This window comes from Saccopteryx leptura, chromosome 8, assembly GCF_036850995.1.
Source record: "Saccopteryx leptura isolate mSacLep1 chromosome 8, mSacLep1_pri_phased_curated, whole genome shotgun sequence".
Lineage (NCBI taxonomy): Eukaryota > Metazoa > Chordata > Mammalia > Chiroptera > Emballonuridae > Saccopteryx > Saccopteryx leptura.
Window position 1 is genome coordinate 74,550,436 of NC_089510.1, and position 18,405 is coordinate 74,568,840.

At 43.2% G+C, this 18,405-nt stretch overlaps 1 protein-coding gene across 1 annotated transcript in view; it reads right to left on the reverse strand.

Moving 5' to 3' along the window:
- USP13 (ubiquitin specific peptidase 13) overlaps positions 1-18,405 on the reverse strand; it is a 142,528-nt gene that overhangs the window by 13,511 nt on the left and 110,612 nt on the right. The window contains exons 15-19 of the mRNA XM_066346842.1: positions 17,213-17,335; positions 14,238-14,264; positions 12,941-13,084; positions 10,239-10,405; positions 8,643-8,796 (exon numbers count right to left, since the gene is read on the reverse strand). Of these exons, the coding sequence (XP_066202939.1) occupies positions 8,643-8,796; positions 10,239-10,405; positions 12,941-13,084; positions 14,238-14,264; positions 17,213-17,335 (615 nt within the window). The remainder of the gene's footprint in view (positions 1-8,642; positions 8,797-10,238; positions 10,406-12,940; positions 13,085-14,237; positions 14,265-17,212; positions 17,336-18,405) is intronic.

An 18,405-nucleotide genomic window follows, 5' to 3' on the forward strand; every position in this document is an offset into this window, starting at 1 on the left:
TTCAACAATTTGAACAGCTGTAACTCTACAAAGGAACCCCAGCTCAGCAAACAGTCACACCTGATAGATCTGAACACTGAAGCAATTAAAGTGGGTAGGTGGGAGCATTCAGGGGCAGGGAGAGAGGTGGGTAATAAGGACGCAGCCCTGAAGCCAAGAGCTCATGTGGGGCTCAGCCTGGAGAGGGAAGAAGCCCCTCATGTCTGGGTTTCCTTCTGCCAGCAGGAGCGAAGAGATTCGGTGGGCACTTTCACAGGAGTGAACAACAAGACTGGCAGCTGAGTGCAGGCACCTGGGCAGGGGACACAGCTCTGGGATACTGTTGGCTGTCCCCTGGTCTACCCACAGTCTGCACTCTAGGCAGAAAAACGAAGACGCCCAGCTCCACAGTGCCCAGCCTCCCAGAGCTCACCTCCCTTCACCCATGATGTCAAGGTACAGTGAACATAACGTCATTCTCTAATACTGCAGTAGCCATCTTTCTTGGGTGGAGCAGTCCCTTCCCTATGGCACTGGCCTGGGGTAAAGCAACTGCCTCACCCTTGGGAGTCCCTCTTGCACCACCCTGTGGAAACTGCGCCACTCTGAGAAGCCAGAAAACAGGAGGCACGTCAGTGACTCAGTTTTCTGGAGTTGAGGGCAAAGCTCACACACACATAAACACACACAAACATTTAAGGTATGGGTCCCTGCAAATCTATTGTTGGGTCCAATAGAGGGGCTTAGTCATATACTGGGGGGGTGGGCACAATCGGCCCCAGGGGAGGACTCTCTCAGTCTCCCTCCCGGAGACCAGGGACTTATTAGCTGGAAGAACTTCTGCAGAGAGAACCATCAACCCCACTCAATCTGAACTTGCTGTTCATCTCATGGAGAGAAACAGAATTGGGAGTATCCAGCAGTATATGAGGGATTAGGCTCTGGAGTAAGGGCCACTTTCCCTGAACTGAGTTCCTGACCAAGAGACTCCTGAAGTAGGGGGTTCCACTAACGTACTCCCAACTTCAGCTGCCCTAACCCATCAAGCTTGCAACCTGTAGAGGACTTTGTTGGGTGAGGCCAGTCTGAGCCTACACTATAGTCTTACTACAGAAGACTCTGTGAAGACCAGGCAGCTGCAAGAGGAGATGGAGCAGCTGAAAACAATAAAGCAACCAACTAAATAGAAGATGATATTTGCAAACAACAGCTGACAAAAGGTTAATATCTAGAATATATTTAAAAATTCATAAAACAATATCAAACAATCCAATTTAAAAATGGGCAGAGAACCCAAACAGACACCTCTACCACGAAGGCAACCAACAGATATATAAAAAGAAAATTAGGGAAATGCAAATAAAAACTACAGTGAAATACCACCTCACACCATTAGATTGGCTGTTATCAACAAGACAGGTAACAAGTGTTGGAGAAGTGGTGGAGAAAAAGGAAGCTTCATTCACTGATCATGAATGTAAACTGGTACAGCCACTATGGAAAACAGTATGGTGGTTCCTCATAAAATTAAGAATAATTATACATGACCCAGCAATCCCTTCACTGGGTATCTACCCCCCCAAAAAAAACTCAAAAACATTTGTTTTCAAAGACATGCACCCCCATGTTCATCACAGCATTATTCACAGCAACCAAGACATGGAGACAACTGAAGTACCCTTCAATGGAGGATTGGATAAAGATGTGGTACATATATACAATGCAATACTACTCAGCCACAAGAAAAGGTGAAACACTGCCATTTGCAACAATATGGATGAACGCTGAGACTATTATGGTAAGTGAAATAAGTCAGTCTAGCCTGACCTGAGGTGTGGATAGAGCATCAAGCTGGAACGCTGAGCTTGCCAGTTTGAAATAAGTCAGTCAGAAAAAGCTAAGAACCATATGATTTCACTCATATGTGGGATCAAAAACTGAAACTCATAGACACAGAGAATAGTATGATGGTTACCAGAAGGAAGGGGGTAGGAGGTAGTGAAGGGTAAAAAGGGGGCAAAATATATGGTGATGGAAGATGATCTAACTGTGGGTGGTGGGCACACAGTGCAGTAGACAGATGTATCACAGAGATGTACACCGAAAACCTATATGATCCTATTAACTACTGTAATCCAATTAAATTTAATTAAAAATAATAAACTAAAATAATTTTTTAAAATAAATAAGAACCATCTGAAGGGCCTACTGAAATATCGATGGCTGGCCCACTCCCAGAGGTCCTAATCCAGTAGGTCTGGGTGGGACCCAAGAATTTGCCTTTCTGACAAATGCAGAGGTGATGCTGATTCAGCTCCTCTAGGATGACATTTGAACAAGGGCTTGACAGGGCCAACCCTTCCCTTCCCAGCTCACAAGCTAAGAAGGAAAATATGTCCACTCTCAGGATCCGTGTACGTGACCCATGACTGGGGCAGGGTAGACACATGCCTGAGTCTCAGGACCTTTGCTGAGGGGACAAGACTTTTCTGATAGATTTGAACCTGGAAAGATCCAGGTGTGAGAGGCACTGGCAGCATACTGTGGTCACCAGGGAGAGCCTGTCTGAGACTGGAACCCACCCAGGGCTAGCAGAGCCAAGGGGCACATTCACGAAAGGGTTTCAGTCCCAGAGTCAAGGTATGCCTGAGTCAAGTCTCCCTGGGACTTTCCAGCTCTGATACAACACTTCCCGTCCTTCTTAGACAGGTACTGCTAAGTACTCCTGACACTCACGACAGAACCCCAAAACTGAGGCTGTTGGTTTTATTTGTCTGGCTGTGTATCTGCTTTGGCTCTCTATTTTGCTCCTAAATATCAAGTATCCTTACCTTTAAATAGACTTCAATACATCTCACGTCAAATATCTCAACCAATTCCTCCCCCCCCCCAAAAAGGTAAAAAGCCATATCTTGGGAACATAACCTATCTACATAGAATATAAACCTCCTGAAGTTAAACTATCAATTTAATGTAATTCTAATCAAATCCCTGCAGAATGGCCAATTATTAGATCAGGAACTTTCCAAAATTCAGCCATGAGAATTTAGAAAATATAACAGGAAATAATATTTATTCATACGTAACACAGAAAATGGAGTTCTGGGAAACACATGGGATGTTTATAAAGACAACCACACAGCTTTCAGGGCTGTAGACAGGAAACAGGAGTCAAAGGGAAAGGGTAACGTTTTTGGCCAGAAAAACTCTGCAAAGTACTGCAAAGGTGTCGGATATTTCCAAACTAAGAGATATACATGAAACTCTCATACAAACCAATAAAAACCAGCTGAAAACCTCAATAAAAATGGGGAAATGGGTCAAAAGAAATGAAGAAGAGATTAACACAAGAGGAAAGACAACTAGGCAATAATGAAAGATTATGAAGAGTGCTCAGCCTACCAGGGAACAGGAGAGCCACCGGGCACATTTCTGGGGAGTCAGGTATTAATCTGTATTAAAACCTCAAAAATGCAATTTTGACTCAAAAACTTCACTCCTAGAAACTTACCCTAAGGAAATAATCAAATGAGGGCTCAAGAATTTTCATTACACCATTATTTTTAATAGTGAAGAAAGGAAGGGAAGAATCGTAAATGTGAACAAATGTTTATTACCTGGAGAAGGAGTGAAAGAGGCATTTGTTGTACAAATGTGAAAAAAATTCATCCTTTAAGAACACTTTTAAAAATCACTGCTGTCACCTGCCTGACCAGGTGGTGGTGCAGTGGATAGAGCATCGGACTGGGATGCAGAGGACCCAAATTTGAGACCCCGAGGTCGCCAGCTTGAGTGTGGGCTCATCTGGTTTGAGCAAAGCTCATCAGCTTGAGTCCAAGGTCGGAGACTTGAGCAAGAGGTCACTCAATCTGCTGTAGCCCCCCAGTCAAGGCATGTATGAGAAAGCAATCAATGTACAACTAAGGTGTCTCAACGAAGAATTGATGCTTCTCATCTCTCTCCTTTCCTGTCTGTCTGTCCCTATCTGTCCCTCCCTCTGACTCTCTGTCTCTGTTGTCTCTGTCACTAAAAAAAAAAAAAAATCGCTGTCATCTTCTGAACATACAAATAATCCCATTATTTGAAACTCTTTCTGTAATCATCTTTTATTTAAATAATAACTAGTTGGCCTTCCAATTAGGTATATAAAGTATGGTACATCTATTAAATGAAATGTTATTAATGTATATTCAATTACCTAGACTTACATTATGAATACCCAGTTAGAGAAAAAGCAAGTTATAAATTAACAGATATAGAATATAATTTATATTTTTATAAATATACATATTTATATTCATTTTAATGTATTTGCATAGAAAGGTGTAAAGAATATACACAAAACATTAACAGTGGTTATGACTGGGTAGTAGAATTGTTGAATCATTTTTATTTTCCTCTTTTCAGATATCTTAGTTTTTCAAGTTGCTAAAATTACTATGTATCCTTTTAATCATAAAAAAATAAACAATGTAAATAATAAATTTTTTTAAAGGAAGAAGAGAGAAGCAACTGACATGAGTTCAAGTGCTAATGCAACAAAGCACAAAAAATCATCTTTTTCCTTTCTTGTAATATATGCAGTATAACACAAAATAGAACAGTAATTCTTCCATATGGCACTTGGAGAAAGCAAAAAACTAGCCCTGTGACCACTACCTCCTAGCATTCATTTAATTCAGGGGTCCCCAAACTACAGCCCGCGGGCCGCATGCAGCCCCAAGGCCATTTATCCGGCCCCCCCACCGCACTTCCGGAAGGGGCACCTCTTTCATTGGTGGTCAGTGAGAGGAGCATAGTTCCCATTGAAATACTGGTCAGTTTGTTGATTTAAATTTACTTGTTCTTTATTTTAAATATTGTATTTGTTCCTGTTTTGTTTTTTTACTTTAAAATAAGATATGTGCAGTGTGCATAAGGATTTGTTCATAGTTTTTTTTTTATAGTCCGGCCCTCCAACGGTCTGCGGGACAGTGAACTGGGTCCCTGTGTAAAAAGTTTGGGGACCCCTGACTTCATTCATTCAATCATTCATTTGCTGGTCTCTCCCAGGAGCCAGGCACAGTGCTAGAAAGACTATTTTCAAAAATATATGTTCAGAGGAAAATGCATTTGTTGAGTGAGGGTGGTTTGTTTGTTAGGTTGTGTTTTTTTTTTAAAAAATTGATTTCTAGAGAGAAAGGAGAGAGAGAGAGAGAGACAAACAGAAACACCGATTTGTTGTTCTACTTATTCATGCCATCGTTGGTTGTGTCTTGTATGTGCCCTAACCAGGGATGGAACCCACAACTTCCACTTGGTGGGATGACACTCTAACCAACTGTGCTACCCAGCCAGGGCCTACTTGTTGGTTTTTCATAATTTAAATTTTCACCTACTATTGCCCTAAGATTCTGTGTATCCTGTATGTGATTTCTCATAGCACACCACTGTCTCTTTCCTCAACCCCACTCCCAAGTGCCCTAAATTTGGGGGTAATGAGACGTAAGGCCACCAAGTTTCACCCATAGTGCCTTTAAATTAAAGGGTGCACCTGACCAGGTGGTGGCGCAGTGGATAGAGCGTCGGACTGGGATGCGGAAGGACCCAGGTTCGAGACCCCGAGGTCATTAGCTTGAGCGCGGGCTCATCTGGCTTGAGGAAAGAGCTCACCAGCTTGGACCCAAGGTCGCTGGCTCCAGCAGGGGGTTACTCGGTCTGCTGAAGGCCCGCAGTCAAGGCACATGTGAGAAAGCAATCAATGAACAACTAAGAAGTCGCAATGCGCAACGAGAAACTGATGATCGATGCTTCTCATCTCTCTCCATTCCTATCTGTCTGTCCCTATCTATCTCTGCCTCTGTAAAAAAAAAATAATAATAAATAAATAAATAAATAAATAAGTAAAATAAAATAAATTAAAGGGTGCGTGCCTGACCTATGGTGGGGCAGTACACAGAGCGTCAACCTGGAATGCTGAGGTCGCCAGATTGAAACCCCCCGGCTTCCTGGGTCAAGACAAATACGGATGCTTCTCACTCCTGTCTCTCTCTTCCCCCTTCTCTAAAATAAGTAAATAATATCTTAAAATTAATTAATTAATTAATTAAAGTGTGCTTGAAAGTATCACATCATGACATCCTGTTCAAGGATGCAACTCAAAAACCAGTGCCAGGACAATCTGCACATCACTGTGAGTTCAGTAAGCCCGAGGAGAGGATATGGCTGTTCGTATTATCAGTGACCATCTTGGAGAGAGTGTTGGAGAGAGTGATTGCGGTCCCTCCAGACCTCATGAGAAGATGGAAAATCCTAATGACCAGCTCTCTCTCCCTCTGCACCCAGACATCTCAGCAGCTTTACAATAGCCCCATCTGTGGTTTGTTCCTTCTAAGAGAAGGACTCACCAAAGTCCATTACAGGAAGTCAAGAAAGCAGTGAATCAGTGAACATGCATTTATAAACATGTAGCATGTTAATAAGTTCTGCTCACGAACTACTGTGTAACTTACAGATTTTAATATTTCAGGCAAACTGTTTATTTCTAAAAAGTAATACTAAGTCCTTTAGATGCAAGTGGAATTTGGAAGTACTCTATCTCATTTTTTTCTTACCTAGATAGGATAAAAAAGTTGTAGTGAAGAAATTACTTTTACATAAAAAAAAGAAAGTTTCTCTCCCACTTTTTCTCTCTAGAGCTAGATCAATACTGGTAAGACCATTAATAAATAGAGCTACAGCTATATGATGATAGGAATAAATGATGCTAGTGTAAATTTAATAAAGTCCAATTATTTTTTACTTGGTACTTTCTATGTGCTAGACACCATAAAAGTAAAAGGCCTCTGCCCTCCCCGAGTTTCCAAACGGAACACACAGGTATTGACATAAATAATTTTATTGGAAGATGAAATTGATGCCTCTAACAACAGAAGATCAAACATTACACATTATGGTGGCTCTGAGCACAGGCTCTGGAGACTGGCTGCCTGGGCGGGAATTCTGGTTCTACTCATCACTAGCTATGTGACCTTAACAATTAACCTTCTTTACCTCCATTTCTTCATCCATAAAATCTACCTTGCAGGATTAAAGGAGGCACAGACGGCAGTGCTGTTGATATTGGTGTATTATGAGCATATGAGGTAAGCATGGACTGATTATGACCAAGACCTGGAAACGCCATCCAGAGCAAGGGAATTTGGGGTCAAGTTTTGAATCATGGTAGTGATTTTAGGGTGCAGTGATAGGAGAGGGCGTTTCACAATTAAGGATTAACCTGAGCAAAAGCCTGGAAGTAGCAAGAAGAGGGTCAGAGACAGCTGAGTGGGCTGGTACCGCGACTATAATACCAGGCATCTGAACTGTGGGGGCACAGGGGGTACAGAAGAAATGACATCGAGAGACAAGGTCAGCTGACACCTGACTGGAGAGGATGACAAGTGCCAGGCTAAGGAACATTACTAGGCAATGACAGTCCAAGAAGCAGGGCATCACAATGATAAAGAACATGCATTCTGAGTTTGAATCTTGGCTCCATGTCTTAAGAGCTGTGTGACCTTGAGCAAGTCACCTAATCTTTCTTTTTTTTTAAAGTGGTTTTTTTAGACTCTATTTATTCATTTTAGAGAGAGAGAGATAATGGGGGAGGAGCAGGAAGCATCATCTCCCATATGTGCCTTGACTGGGCAAGCCCAGGGTTTCAAACCAGTGACAACCTCAGCATTCCAGGTCGACGTTTTATCCACTGCCCCACCACGGGTCAGGCCTCTGTTTTCTCACCTGTAAAATGAGTGTGTTGAGGATTATATATGCCAAGTGTTTAGAACAGTGCCTGGCACACAGTGACATACATAAGTGTTTGCTCTTAAAAGATTGAACACTGGCTTACCACACCTCTGCCTGCTGTCCTGACAGCCCCTCAGAGAGTTATCAGCAGTTGGTACGGACAATGACAGGGTTGATGGTATAAGACTGCTTTTCAACTGTTCAAAAACACCACATGATATAAATGTTCTTGGCCCTGGCCAGTTGGCTCAGTGATAGAGTGTCAACCAGCATGTGGAAGTCCCACGTTCAATTCCTGGTCAGGGCAAGTGACCATCTGCTTCTACCCCCTTACACTCCCCTTCTCTCTCTCTCTCTCTCTGTCTCTCTCTCTTTCTCTCTCTCTCTCCCACTCCTACAGCCACGGCTCAACTGATTTGAGCATGCCAGCTCCAGGCACTGAGAATGGCTCCATGGAGCCTCCACCAGGAGCTAAAAATAGCTCGGTTGCGAGCATCAGCCCCAGACAAGGGTCGCTGGGTCGATCCTGGTCAGGGTGCATGCAGAAGTCTGTCCATCTCTCCTCTTCTCATTTAAAACTAAAACTTTAAAAAAAAAGAAGTGTTCTCTTTTAGACCAAAAAAAACTTCCATGGTACATGAAAAAATTTTATCTCAAAGGACAGACAAAGTCAAAGCTGGCACTAAACTTAAGCACACACACTACTAGGCAACATAACTCTGAGACTGTCCAAGACTTGATCATATCACAATGGCCATGCCAAGTGGCAGACTGCACCATTTATGAGCTCACTTCTGAATGATGGCAAAGGCTTTAATATGAGTGGCAGGAGGGAAGGACATGAGCTGAATGAATAGTGACTATTGCTCAGACCACCCCTCAGGCAGAAAACTTACTTCCAGATCCATCCTTGACTCTGGGTCCTTCCGGCTTGGCCTCCGAAATGATATTTGCATTGGCGTTGTTCTCCATCTCCATCACAAAGTCTCCGTCCTCTTCAAACTCAGGGTGGCTAAAGATCCAATCCAGTGCTCTTTCTAGGTTACTATTCTAGTAAAATAAAATGATTTTACAATGGATGCAGTCCCCAGGCCTCATTATATCCTGACAATTTGAACGAGGATGTCAGGCAGTGAGGGCAGGAGGTCTGAGCTCATTAGTCCTTGGTGTCTTCTGAGTAAGAAGCTCTGACTCTGCATGTATGCACTTGGCACTCTGCAATTCTGCCAACCAGAGTCTGCAACCAGATTCACTAGAAAGCCACTCTGAGCAGCCGATCAGCATTCCAAAGCCCATATCTGAGCTCAGCATTTCTGTAGGCGGGTGCTGATAATGACCAGGTGCAGAATGCCAAAAAGTGCAGTTCTTTCTAAGGCCACAATAATTGCAGACACTACATTCTCTACCAACTGTATTTTTTGCAGATAACCTTGCCAGGTAGAAGGGTGCCAACATGGGTACTATATTAATGCCTCTTCTCTCCCCAAATGTTGGCACAATGGTTAAACTGCAGTAGAGACAAAATTAATGCCTTGATTAATGACAACACTGGTTAGTTAAGTTAAATTGTTTTAAACTGAGCTCCATTCCACTCAAACCAAGTGACTAGAAAAACATGGACATATCCCCCCATTTGTATTATCACTGGAGGAGTAAAGAGTTTATTTAGACATAGAATCTCCTATGAAAGAGCCAAGCAAATAAAATAGTAGGATATAAGCAAGTACCCCAAGTGAAACACATGCTAGTTGAGAATCATGGTGACCTCAGCAATGCATCCCAGCAGGCCACCAGTCAGGACAGGCAAAAGGAATTAGTAGCAGGCAACCTCTCAAAAAAGAAATATAGTGTGGCAAGGAAGATGGGTTTAAAAAGAAGTTCCTTCCCTCAATATAAACAGATATCTGCACTGCAAAAAGAAGACTTCTAGCCTCTCGCTTCATGGTCCTTTCTCTCCTGGCAATATCAGACAGTTCATGAGTACCATAAGACTCTTTTCTCTCTACAGAAGCAGAGAATTCCAAGAAGCCATTCAGTCTTCTCTATGAGGACTTCTGGGACATTTCTCCAAGGCCTTGGTATCAGAGAAGCATAATCTTTCCTATAAAACTACCTTAGTGAGCACAGAAACCTCATGCATCCCTCTTTGCTCTGAGGCCACAGGCAAGCTCAGGCAAATCACAGACCCACTGTCAAGAAACAGTAAGATGATGTGGAGTTTCTTTCAGTTCGGTCCTCTTGCCCCAGGTGTGCTGTCTCCCTATTTTTTCCTTAACTCTCTAGTGTAAACTCTCTGTATGATGCCCTCACTTATTTGTTTGAGCTTTATATAACCTGTATGCAAAGAAAAAGAAAATCTCTGTAAGTCATGGTGGGGTATAGAGTGAGACCAACATGACCCCAAGTGATCAAAGGACACTGGAGTGTCTCAATCGCTACTAAAGAAATACAAATCACTCCAAGAGGAGGTATCCACACAGTCTCCTGCTTACCGTTGCTCGTAGCGCCTGGACAGCCTGACTTCGCTGGAACCCCATGGAGGTAATGATAGCGACAGTCTCCTCCGGAGGCTGGTTATCCAACCCAGTAGCACCAAAAACAGAGGCTCCCGCAGATGCTGCTCCTCCATAACCAGGCATGGTCAACGGTTCTGCAAAATCTGGGGAAAATCAGCACACTTAGGCCTTTTTCTTCGTCTTTTTTCGGTCTTAAAATAACAACACTTCAAAGTCGAGAAAGAATAAACATCAACAAAGTTACAATAATCAAGATGGTCAGTACTGGCATAAAGATCAATCGAATAGAATTGAAAGTCCAGAAATAAGCCCATATATTTCTGGCCAAGTGAATTTTCAGCAAAGCTACTAAGACCATTCAATGAGAAGAGGTGCTCTGACAAATCGCATATCCACATGCAAAAGGACGAAGGTGGAACTCTACTCACACCATACACAGAAATTAACCAAAGTGGATCACTGACCTAATGTAAAAGCTAAAACTACAAAACTCTTACAAGAAAACATATGAGTAAGTCTTGGTGATCTTGGGTTAAGTAATGACTTCTTAGATACCAAAAGCACAAGTAACAAAAGAAAAAAATGAATGGATTACATTTCATCAAAATTAAAAACTTTTGTGCTTCCAAAAATGCCATCAAGAAAGTGAGAAGACAACCCAAGAATGTGGGAAAATATTTCCAAATCATATATCTAAGGTTCTTATATTCAGAATACAAAAAGAACTCTCAGAACTCAACAACAAAAGGACAAATAACCTTATTAAAAATGGGCAAAGGAACCTGAGCAGGTGGTGGTACAATGGATAGAGCATCAACTGGGACACAGAGGACCCAGGTTCGAAACCCTGAGACTGCCAGCTTGAGCGTGGGCTCATCCAGCTTGAGTGAGGGCTCATCTGGCTTGAGCGTGGGCTCACCAGCTTGACTGTGGTGTCGCTGGCTTGAGTATGGGATAATATATATGACCCCATGGTTGCTTGCTTGAAGCCCAAGGTTGCTGGTTTGAACCCAAGGTTGCTGGCTTGAGCAAGAGGTCACTTGTCCTGCTGAAACTCCCCTGCCCCCATTAAGGTATATATGAGAAAGCAATCAATAAACAACTAAAGGAGCCACAACAAAGAATTGATATTTCTCATCCTTCTCCACTCCTGCCTGTCTATCCCTATCTGTCCCTCTCTCTGACTCTCTCTCTCTGTCTCTGTCACAAAAAAAAAAGAAAATGGGCAAAGGATTTGAATAGACATTTCTCTAAAGATCTATAAATGATCAATAATATGAAAATGTGCTCTACATAATTAGTCATTAGGGAAATGAAAACCAAAACCACAATGAGATACCACTTCAAATCCAGTGGGATGAGTATAATAAAAACAGAAACAGCAAAGCTGGCGAGGCTCTGGAGAAATGAAATCCTTATACATTGCTGGTAGAAAGTAAAATGGTGCAGCCACTGTTGAAAACAATTTAGCAGTTCCTCAAAAAGTTAAACATAGAGCTATCATATGACACTGCAATGCCACTCAAGAGAAATGAAAACAGGTCCACACAAAAATTTGTACCCAAAATATGTATAGCCACATTATTCACAATAGCTAAAAAGTGGAAACAACCCAAGTGGCCACCAATTGATAAAAGGATAAATAAAATGCAGCGTGTCCATACAGTAAAATGTTATTCAATCATAAGAAGGAATAAGTACTGATAATGCTACAACTTAGATGAAAGCATTATGTTAAGTGAGAGAAACAAGACACAAAAGATCTCATATTGTGTTATTCTATTTGTATGAAATGTCCAATAGGCAAATCCGCAGAGCCAGAAAGTAGACGATGATTGGTTGCCAGGAGCAAGGGATATAGAAAGCGACTGCTAATGTGTACAGGATTTCTTTCCAGGGGACAAAAAAATGTTCTAAAGTTAGAGATGTTGATAGTACATTTAAAAACCATTAAAATGTATACTTTCAATGGGTGAGTTATTGTCATAAAGTAGATAAAAGTGAAAGCTAACTGAACAAACCCGTATCTTCATGCACATTTTTCTATTTCAAGTCCTCATCATCTCCTAACTAGAAATGTATCCTTCATCTTTCCAGGGGTCTTGCAGACACTTTAAAAGCTGGATTTTATCTTACCTGACCAAGCGTTGGCGCAGTAGACACAGCATCAAACTGGGACGCAGAGGACCCAGGTTCGAAGCCCTGAGGGCACTGGCTTGAGCACAGGCTCATCTGCTCTGAGCACAGCTCACCAACTGGAAGCCCAAGGTCACTGGCGTGAGCAAGGCATCCCTTGCTGCTGTAGCCCCCAGTCAAGGCACATGAGAAAGCAATCAATGAACAACTAAGGTACCGCAACAAAGAATTGATGTTTCTCATCTCTCTTCCTTCCTGTCTGTCTGTCCCTATCTGTTCCTCTCTCTGACCCTGTCACCAAAAAAAAAAAAAAAAAGCTGGATTTTATCTCAACACAGCTATTATTAAAAATAAAAGAAGAAAGATAAACACTGACTTAGCTCTACAAGCAAAGGCAGCCCACCTCACACACACACACTGCAGCAGATTACGAGCTAAAAAGTCATCTTGAGAACACATCCAGAGGACATGGAAGGACCAAGGCTTAGCGTCACTGAGGACTGCATCAGACCCCAACGCCATCCCATTTTCCGACCACCTACCTGGCTCTTCCATATGAACAATGATCCAGTTGAAGGCCACCTCAGCTCCCATATTTCCAGTAAAGTACACAGCCTTCCGACATGCTTCGAGAGGGAAGCCCATCTCGGCCAGCTGCATCACCGATGACTCGTCGATGTCAGATGCTACAGAGAACAGGATACACTGGTGTGAAAACACCAACTCTCTAGTCTTTGCTTCTCTTCACCCCTTTATCTGCATGCTATTCAAAACTGCTATTTTGTTTGGTGTACATGTGGTGGTTTAACTTTGCTTTGCTTTGTTTTGCCTTGTTTTGTTTTAAGCCATCAAAATATTAAGCTATTTGAGTTGAGCTGACCTAAATCTTTGCCCTCAATAAGAAACATGACAATCACCTGGACCATCCAAGCACTGAAATACAACTCTCTTAATTGTGTATGGGGAGCTTTGGTGTATTCCCAGAACCATTTCAGCCTCTCAGATCATACTCAAGACACCTACAGCGGCCTCTCCTATTTGAAGAGGCCTGTTCCTTAAATCTCACAGGAAGTTATAGCAGGCCTTTAGGATAGTATCTCAGCAATCAAAGCAAGTAAGTAATCAACTCTGAGAAATGGAGAGCCCAGGTGTTAACAATAGTTCATCTCCAGGCAGACTTCATAGACAAAAATATTCAGGGTATTTAATGTTAAACAGTCCATCTTTCTCCTAAATAATATCTAAATATTCATTATAAGTTTTTTTTTTTAATGTTCTCTTTAGAAAACCAGGAGTATCAACTCCCACAGGATTAAAGGAAATAAAAGGCTACAAAATTAACACACAATTCAAGGAAACTAATAACCTTGAGAGTATTAACACTACCACATCCTGCCAGATGTGTGTCTTCACTATGTGCCTGGCATCAGGAGTATAAACAATGACTGGCCACTGTGCTGTCACTGCAGCAAGAGGCCTCCTCATGAGGCGGAGAAAAGAAATGGCATCATTAGCCCCCCATTCATTCATGAGGAAACTGAGGCCTTGAAAAGTTAGGTCAATTATTCTAGGTCACACAGTCATACAGGCATAGCCCAACTTCCAGCCCAGGGCTGGTCAGCTCTCATGCTAATTGTCACTCTCCTGAGCTACAGGGCTACTTAATCATGTCACTGGGTTTACATTTGCTACCTCGATGTACAGACAAAGAATCATTTCTACTGAGGAAAAACTGCATATCACATATGCAGAACAAAGCCCTTTCACTGAAACTCCTCTGATAAATGTGTCAGACCCTTAACGACTGCAAGGCACTGGGAAATTTTTCAAGATACATACGGTCTATTAGTTGGTTCATCAGGCGATCTGGAAATTAAAGAGAGGGCAGACAATGAGACCAAACCATAGCAGAGAGTTTTAGAAAAAAGAAAGAGTTGATGCAAGGCACTCCCTAACTCTGTCACCCCTCAGGACCCCACACTGGTGTCAACCCCCCAGGCCACCATACAGACCATCCCAGCCCGCCCAACATAAAGTCATTACAGTAAGCAGGGGAAAATAACAGGCTCCAGACATTGAGAGCAGATTAAACATGATGCTCTGATTATCATCTTAATGAACTAAATCAAGTTCTTTCCCTGTATTTCTAAGAACTCTATAATTACAAGGCAAGGATTCCATTATGAATCTCAGAAAAGCAGGAGCTGTGCTAATAAAGCCATCTTGTACTTCTGTGATAGTCATACTGAGCTCTTCTTTCTTGAATTCCTTTAAAGAATCACCTGAACCCACAACTTAGCCTGTCCCACATACGCAGTGGTGGGACTCAAATAATTTAACAACTGGTTCTCTTGTTTCATGACTGTTTTAAGTATAAAAAATTGATATACTAAAAGGTAGTTTATTATTTCATGCATTTAATACTTTAAAAAGAACAATAAGAGAGGTACACAAAACTAGATTATGTTATAAAAAAGTTTTAAAATATTAGTGAAAAAATACTAAATAATACCTGACAAAAACCAATAAAACTGCTAAGGTATTTCCATATTGCTTCTTTTGTGTGTGTGTGAGAGATAGCGACAGAGATAAGGACAGATAGGGACAGAGAGGAAGGGAGAGAGATGAGAAGCATCAATTCTTCGTTGTGGCACCTTAGTTGTTCATTGATTACTTTCTCATGTGCCTTGATCTGGGTCTACAGCAGAGCGAGTGACCCCTTGCTCAAGTCAGCAACCTTGGGCTTCAAGCCAGCAAACTTTGGGCTCAAGCCAGTGACCCCATGCTCAAGCCAGAGACCTCAGGGTTTCGAACCTGGGTCCTCTGCATCCTAGTCCAACACCCTATCCACTGCACCACTGCCTTGTCAGGCTCCATATTGTTTCTTTTTTTTTTTTTTTTTTTTGTATTTTTCCAAAGTGAGAAGTAGGGGGCGGCAGACAGACAGACTCCTACATGTGCCCGACTGGGATCCACCCAGCATGCCCACCAGGGGGCAATGCTCAGCCCATCTGGGGCATTGCTCTGCTACAACCAGAGCCATTCTAGCGCCTGAGGCAGAGGCCATGGAGCCATCCTCAGCTCCTGGGCCAACTTTGCTCCAAGGGAGCCTTGGCTGCGGGAGGGGAAGAGAGAGAGAGAGAGAAAGGAGAGGAAGAAGGGTGGAGAAGCAGATGGGCGCTTCTCCTGTGTGCCCTGGCCAGAAATCGAACCCGGGACATCCACATGCCAGGCCGACGCTCTACCACAGAGCCAACCAGCCAGGGCCTCCATTTTGCTTCTTAATTGTCATCCTCATTTGCAATTTTTTTCACCTATGGACAGAATGAACATTACTACAGGCACTTAGGAATATGCTGTCACACAGATGAATGTTAAAAAAAGGGTAAGGAATGTAAATTTGTGATTTGTTCGTTGAGCGGCTATCCAGGCACCCACCTTAGAGAGAACCCTGATTACAAGTGCCACTTTAAAAACCAGTTCACCGAACTCAACAAAAAACTAGGTATCAGTTCAGCCGAACCAGTGCAAACTGGCTGAATCCCACCACTGCACATACGGGTCTCCCTGTCCTCTGTGCTTTAACATCTGACTTAGCATAAAAGGAACTATGGGGAAAAAGGCCCCTATCTTGAATCCTCCTCTTGGATTCACCTTTCCCTCCTTGTGCACTCAAACTAGATCAACAATGGTATTCACTGCTCAAGCCTTGAAAGGCCTATGGTAGAAGGGCCCAGGGTGCTCCACGACTAAGGGGTATTTCACTAATTCACTGTTTTGGAAGGTGAACACTAAACAGGTGAGTAAATAAAGCCAGAATGACACTGATTTCATCAGATTAAAGGACCTAATAATGGAATCAAGATTTTCCAGCAATGTTCTTGGAACCACAAAGGCGAGTAAACTATTTTTAGCATGTCCTTTTCTCTTCAAAAGTTAAACATTATGAACAATGACCATTTTAGCATTCACAGAGTGAAAGAGAAATTCACACCACTCCCTGCTATGAAGCAGTGATGACGCCTGGGAGATAAACTTTGGGCCAGATGTTTTAAAACCAATGCACCCTGCTGAATTTTCCCTTCTGGTTTTCCAAAGGTACCCCTGAGAGGGACACAGCTCTCCTAGACTATGGAAAACACACTCCTTTGCCCCTCCATGTTTATTTGGGGGAAGGAGAGAGAGGAAGAAGGCAAAGCCAGAAGCAACATAAAATAAAAAACTGTCTGGAGATTGGCTGCCCTCTGTCTGTGGACACTGATTTCCACAGACCCATTTCCAGAGGCAGCTTTAACGGCGGGCGCACTGGGCGTGCGCCCTGGGCCCTGGCTTCTGAAGGGCCCTGCAAAACCCCAACTTTACACTTTTTTCTAATGTAAGGGGCCCGATATTTTCTTCTGTGCCTGGGCCTCAACTGACCTTAATCCGCCTCTGCCCATTTCAACTAATCATGATGGGTCTGTGCGCCTCGGAATGACTAGTTTAAGCTTACAGTGGCAGCCAGGCCTCACTTCTGTGTGCGTGGAGGTCACACAGAGGAAAGCAGCCGCGGGATAACAGAGTATGGAAGAGAAGTGAATGTTCCAGCAGAGGATGGTGAGGGGAGGGGCAGAGGATGGTGAGGGGAGGGGCAGAGGATGGTGAGGGGAGGGGCAGAGGATGGTGAGGGGAGGGGCAGAGGATGGGGAGGGGAGGGGCAGAGGATGGGGAGGGGAGGGGCAGAGGATGGTGAGGGGAGGGGCAGAGGATGGTGAGGGGAGGGGCAGAGGATGGTGAGGGGAGGGGTCAGAGATTGTCCTCCTGGAAGATGATACCTCTTGAGTCATCAGGAATGACTATGGGAGGGCTGATGTCCGGAAGTTCCTCCTCTCCTGGCTGTAACCCCCTGGCTCGGAGATGGTTGATATCAAGTAGGTCTGGCATATCAATAGAAACATCTGCAAAACGAGAAAGATGATATTCACTGGATTCTCCAAATTCTCACAATCACCTTCTAAAATCAGCAGCACTAACTCCATTCAATGTCTAGGGCAGCAGAGCCAAGGAAGGCTCTCGGTCCCCTGCAGGGATCACTGGACCAGCTGACTCGTCAAGCCTGATCAGATTTTAATGCAGAGCCCAGGGAAAGCACAATGGGCGGCAGGAGTTCCCACTGAGCAAGAACACACGGGATAAGCCAGAGGTCACAATGGGCAGCCCACAGAACATGTGTCTCCTAGACACTTTCTGTGTGTGTGATGTTTTCAAAATGTTAATAACAAAATCCAATTTTTAAATCAGAAAATTTTAATTTAGAAGTCCACATTTCCAGCTTATTTTGAAAAACAAAGCTGTAGCCTATTGTCTATACGGGTGCCCTCTGGGACAGCCGATCACAGACTTCACTGCTCCCTGGGCCCCCATGACCCTGGACCTCCTATCTGTACCAGTCTGATTCTCATGGTAGAAAAATGTTTTTCTAATCCATGTCCTTATCCAAAGTGGAATTTAGTATTGCATATATTCAGATATAGTAATAAGTGGGTTCAAATGTTGGTGTAGGATATCTTTTGGGCTAGCAAACAGAACCTAAAAGTAGTATCCTTAAAACTAGTCACAATACCAGGTGTATCAATCCTACTTAAAAACATCAACCCAGCCCAGACTGGTTGGCTCAGTGGGTGAACATCAACCCAGCATGTGGAAGTCCCAGGTTCGATTCCCAGTCAGGGCACACAGGAGAAACAACCATCTGCTTCTCCACCCCTCCCTCTCTCCCTTCTCTCTGTTTTCCTCCCACAGCCATGGCTCGACTGATCCGAGCACACTGGCCCAGGCACTGAGAATGCTCGTGGAGCCTCTGCCTAAGGCACTAAAATTAACTATTGATAGTGACCCAGATGGGCAGAACATTGGCCGCAGATGAGAATTGCCAGGTAGATCTCATTGGGAGTGTATGTGGGAGTCTGTGTATATCCCCTACTCTCACAAGAAAAAAAAAAGTTAAAAAAACTGTTTTACTCCCAGG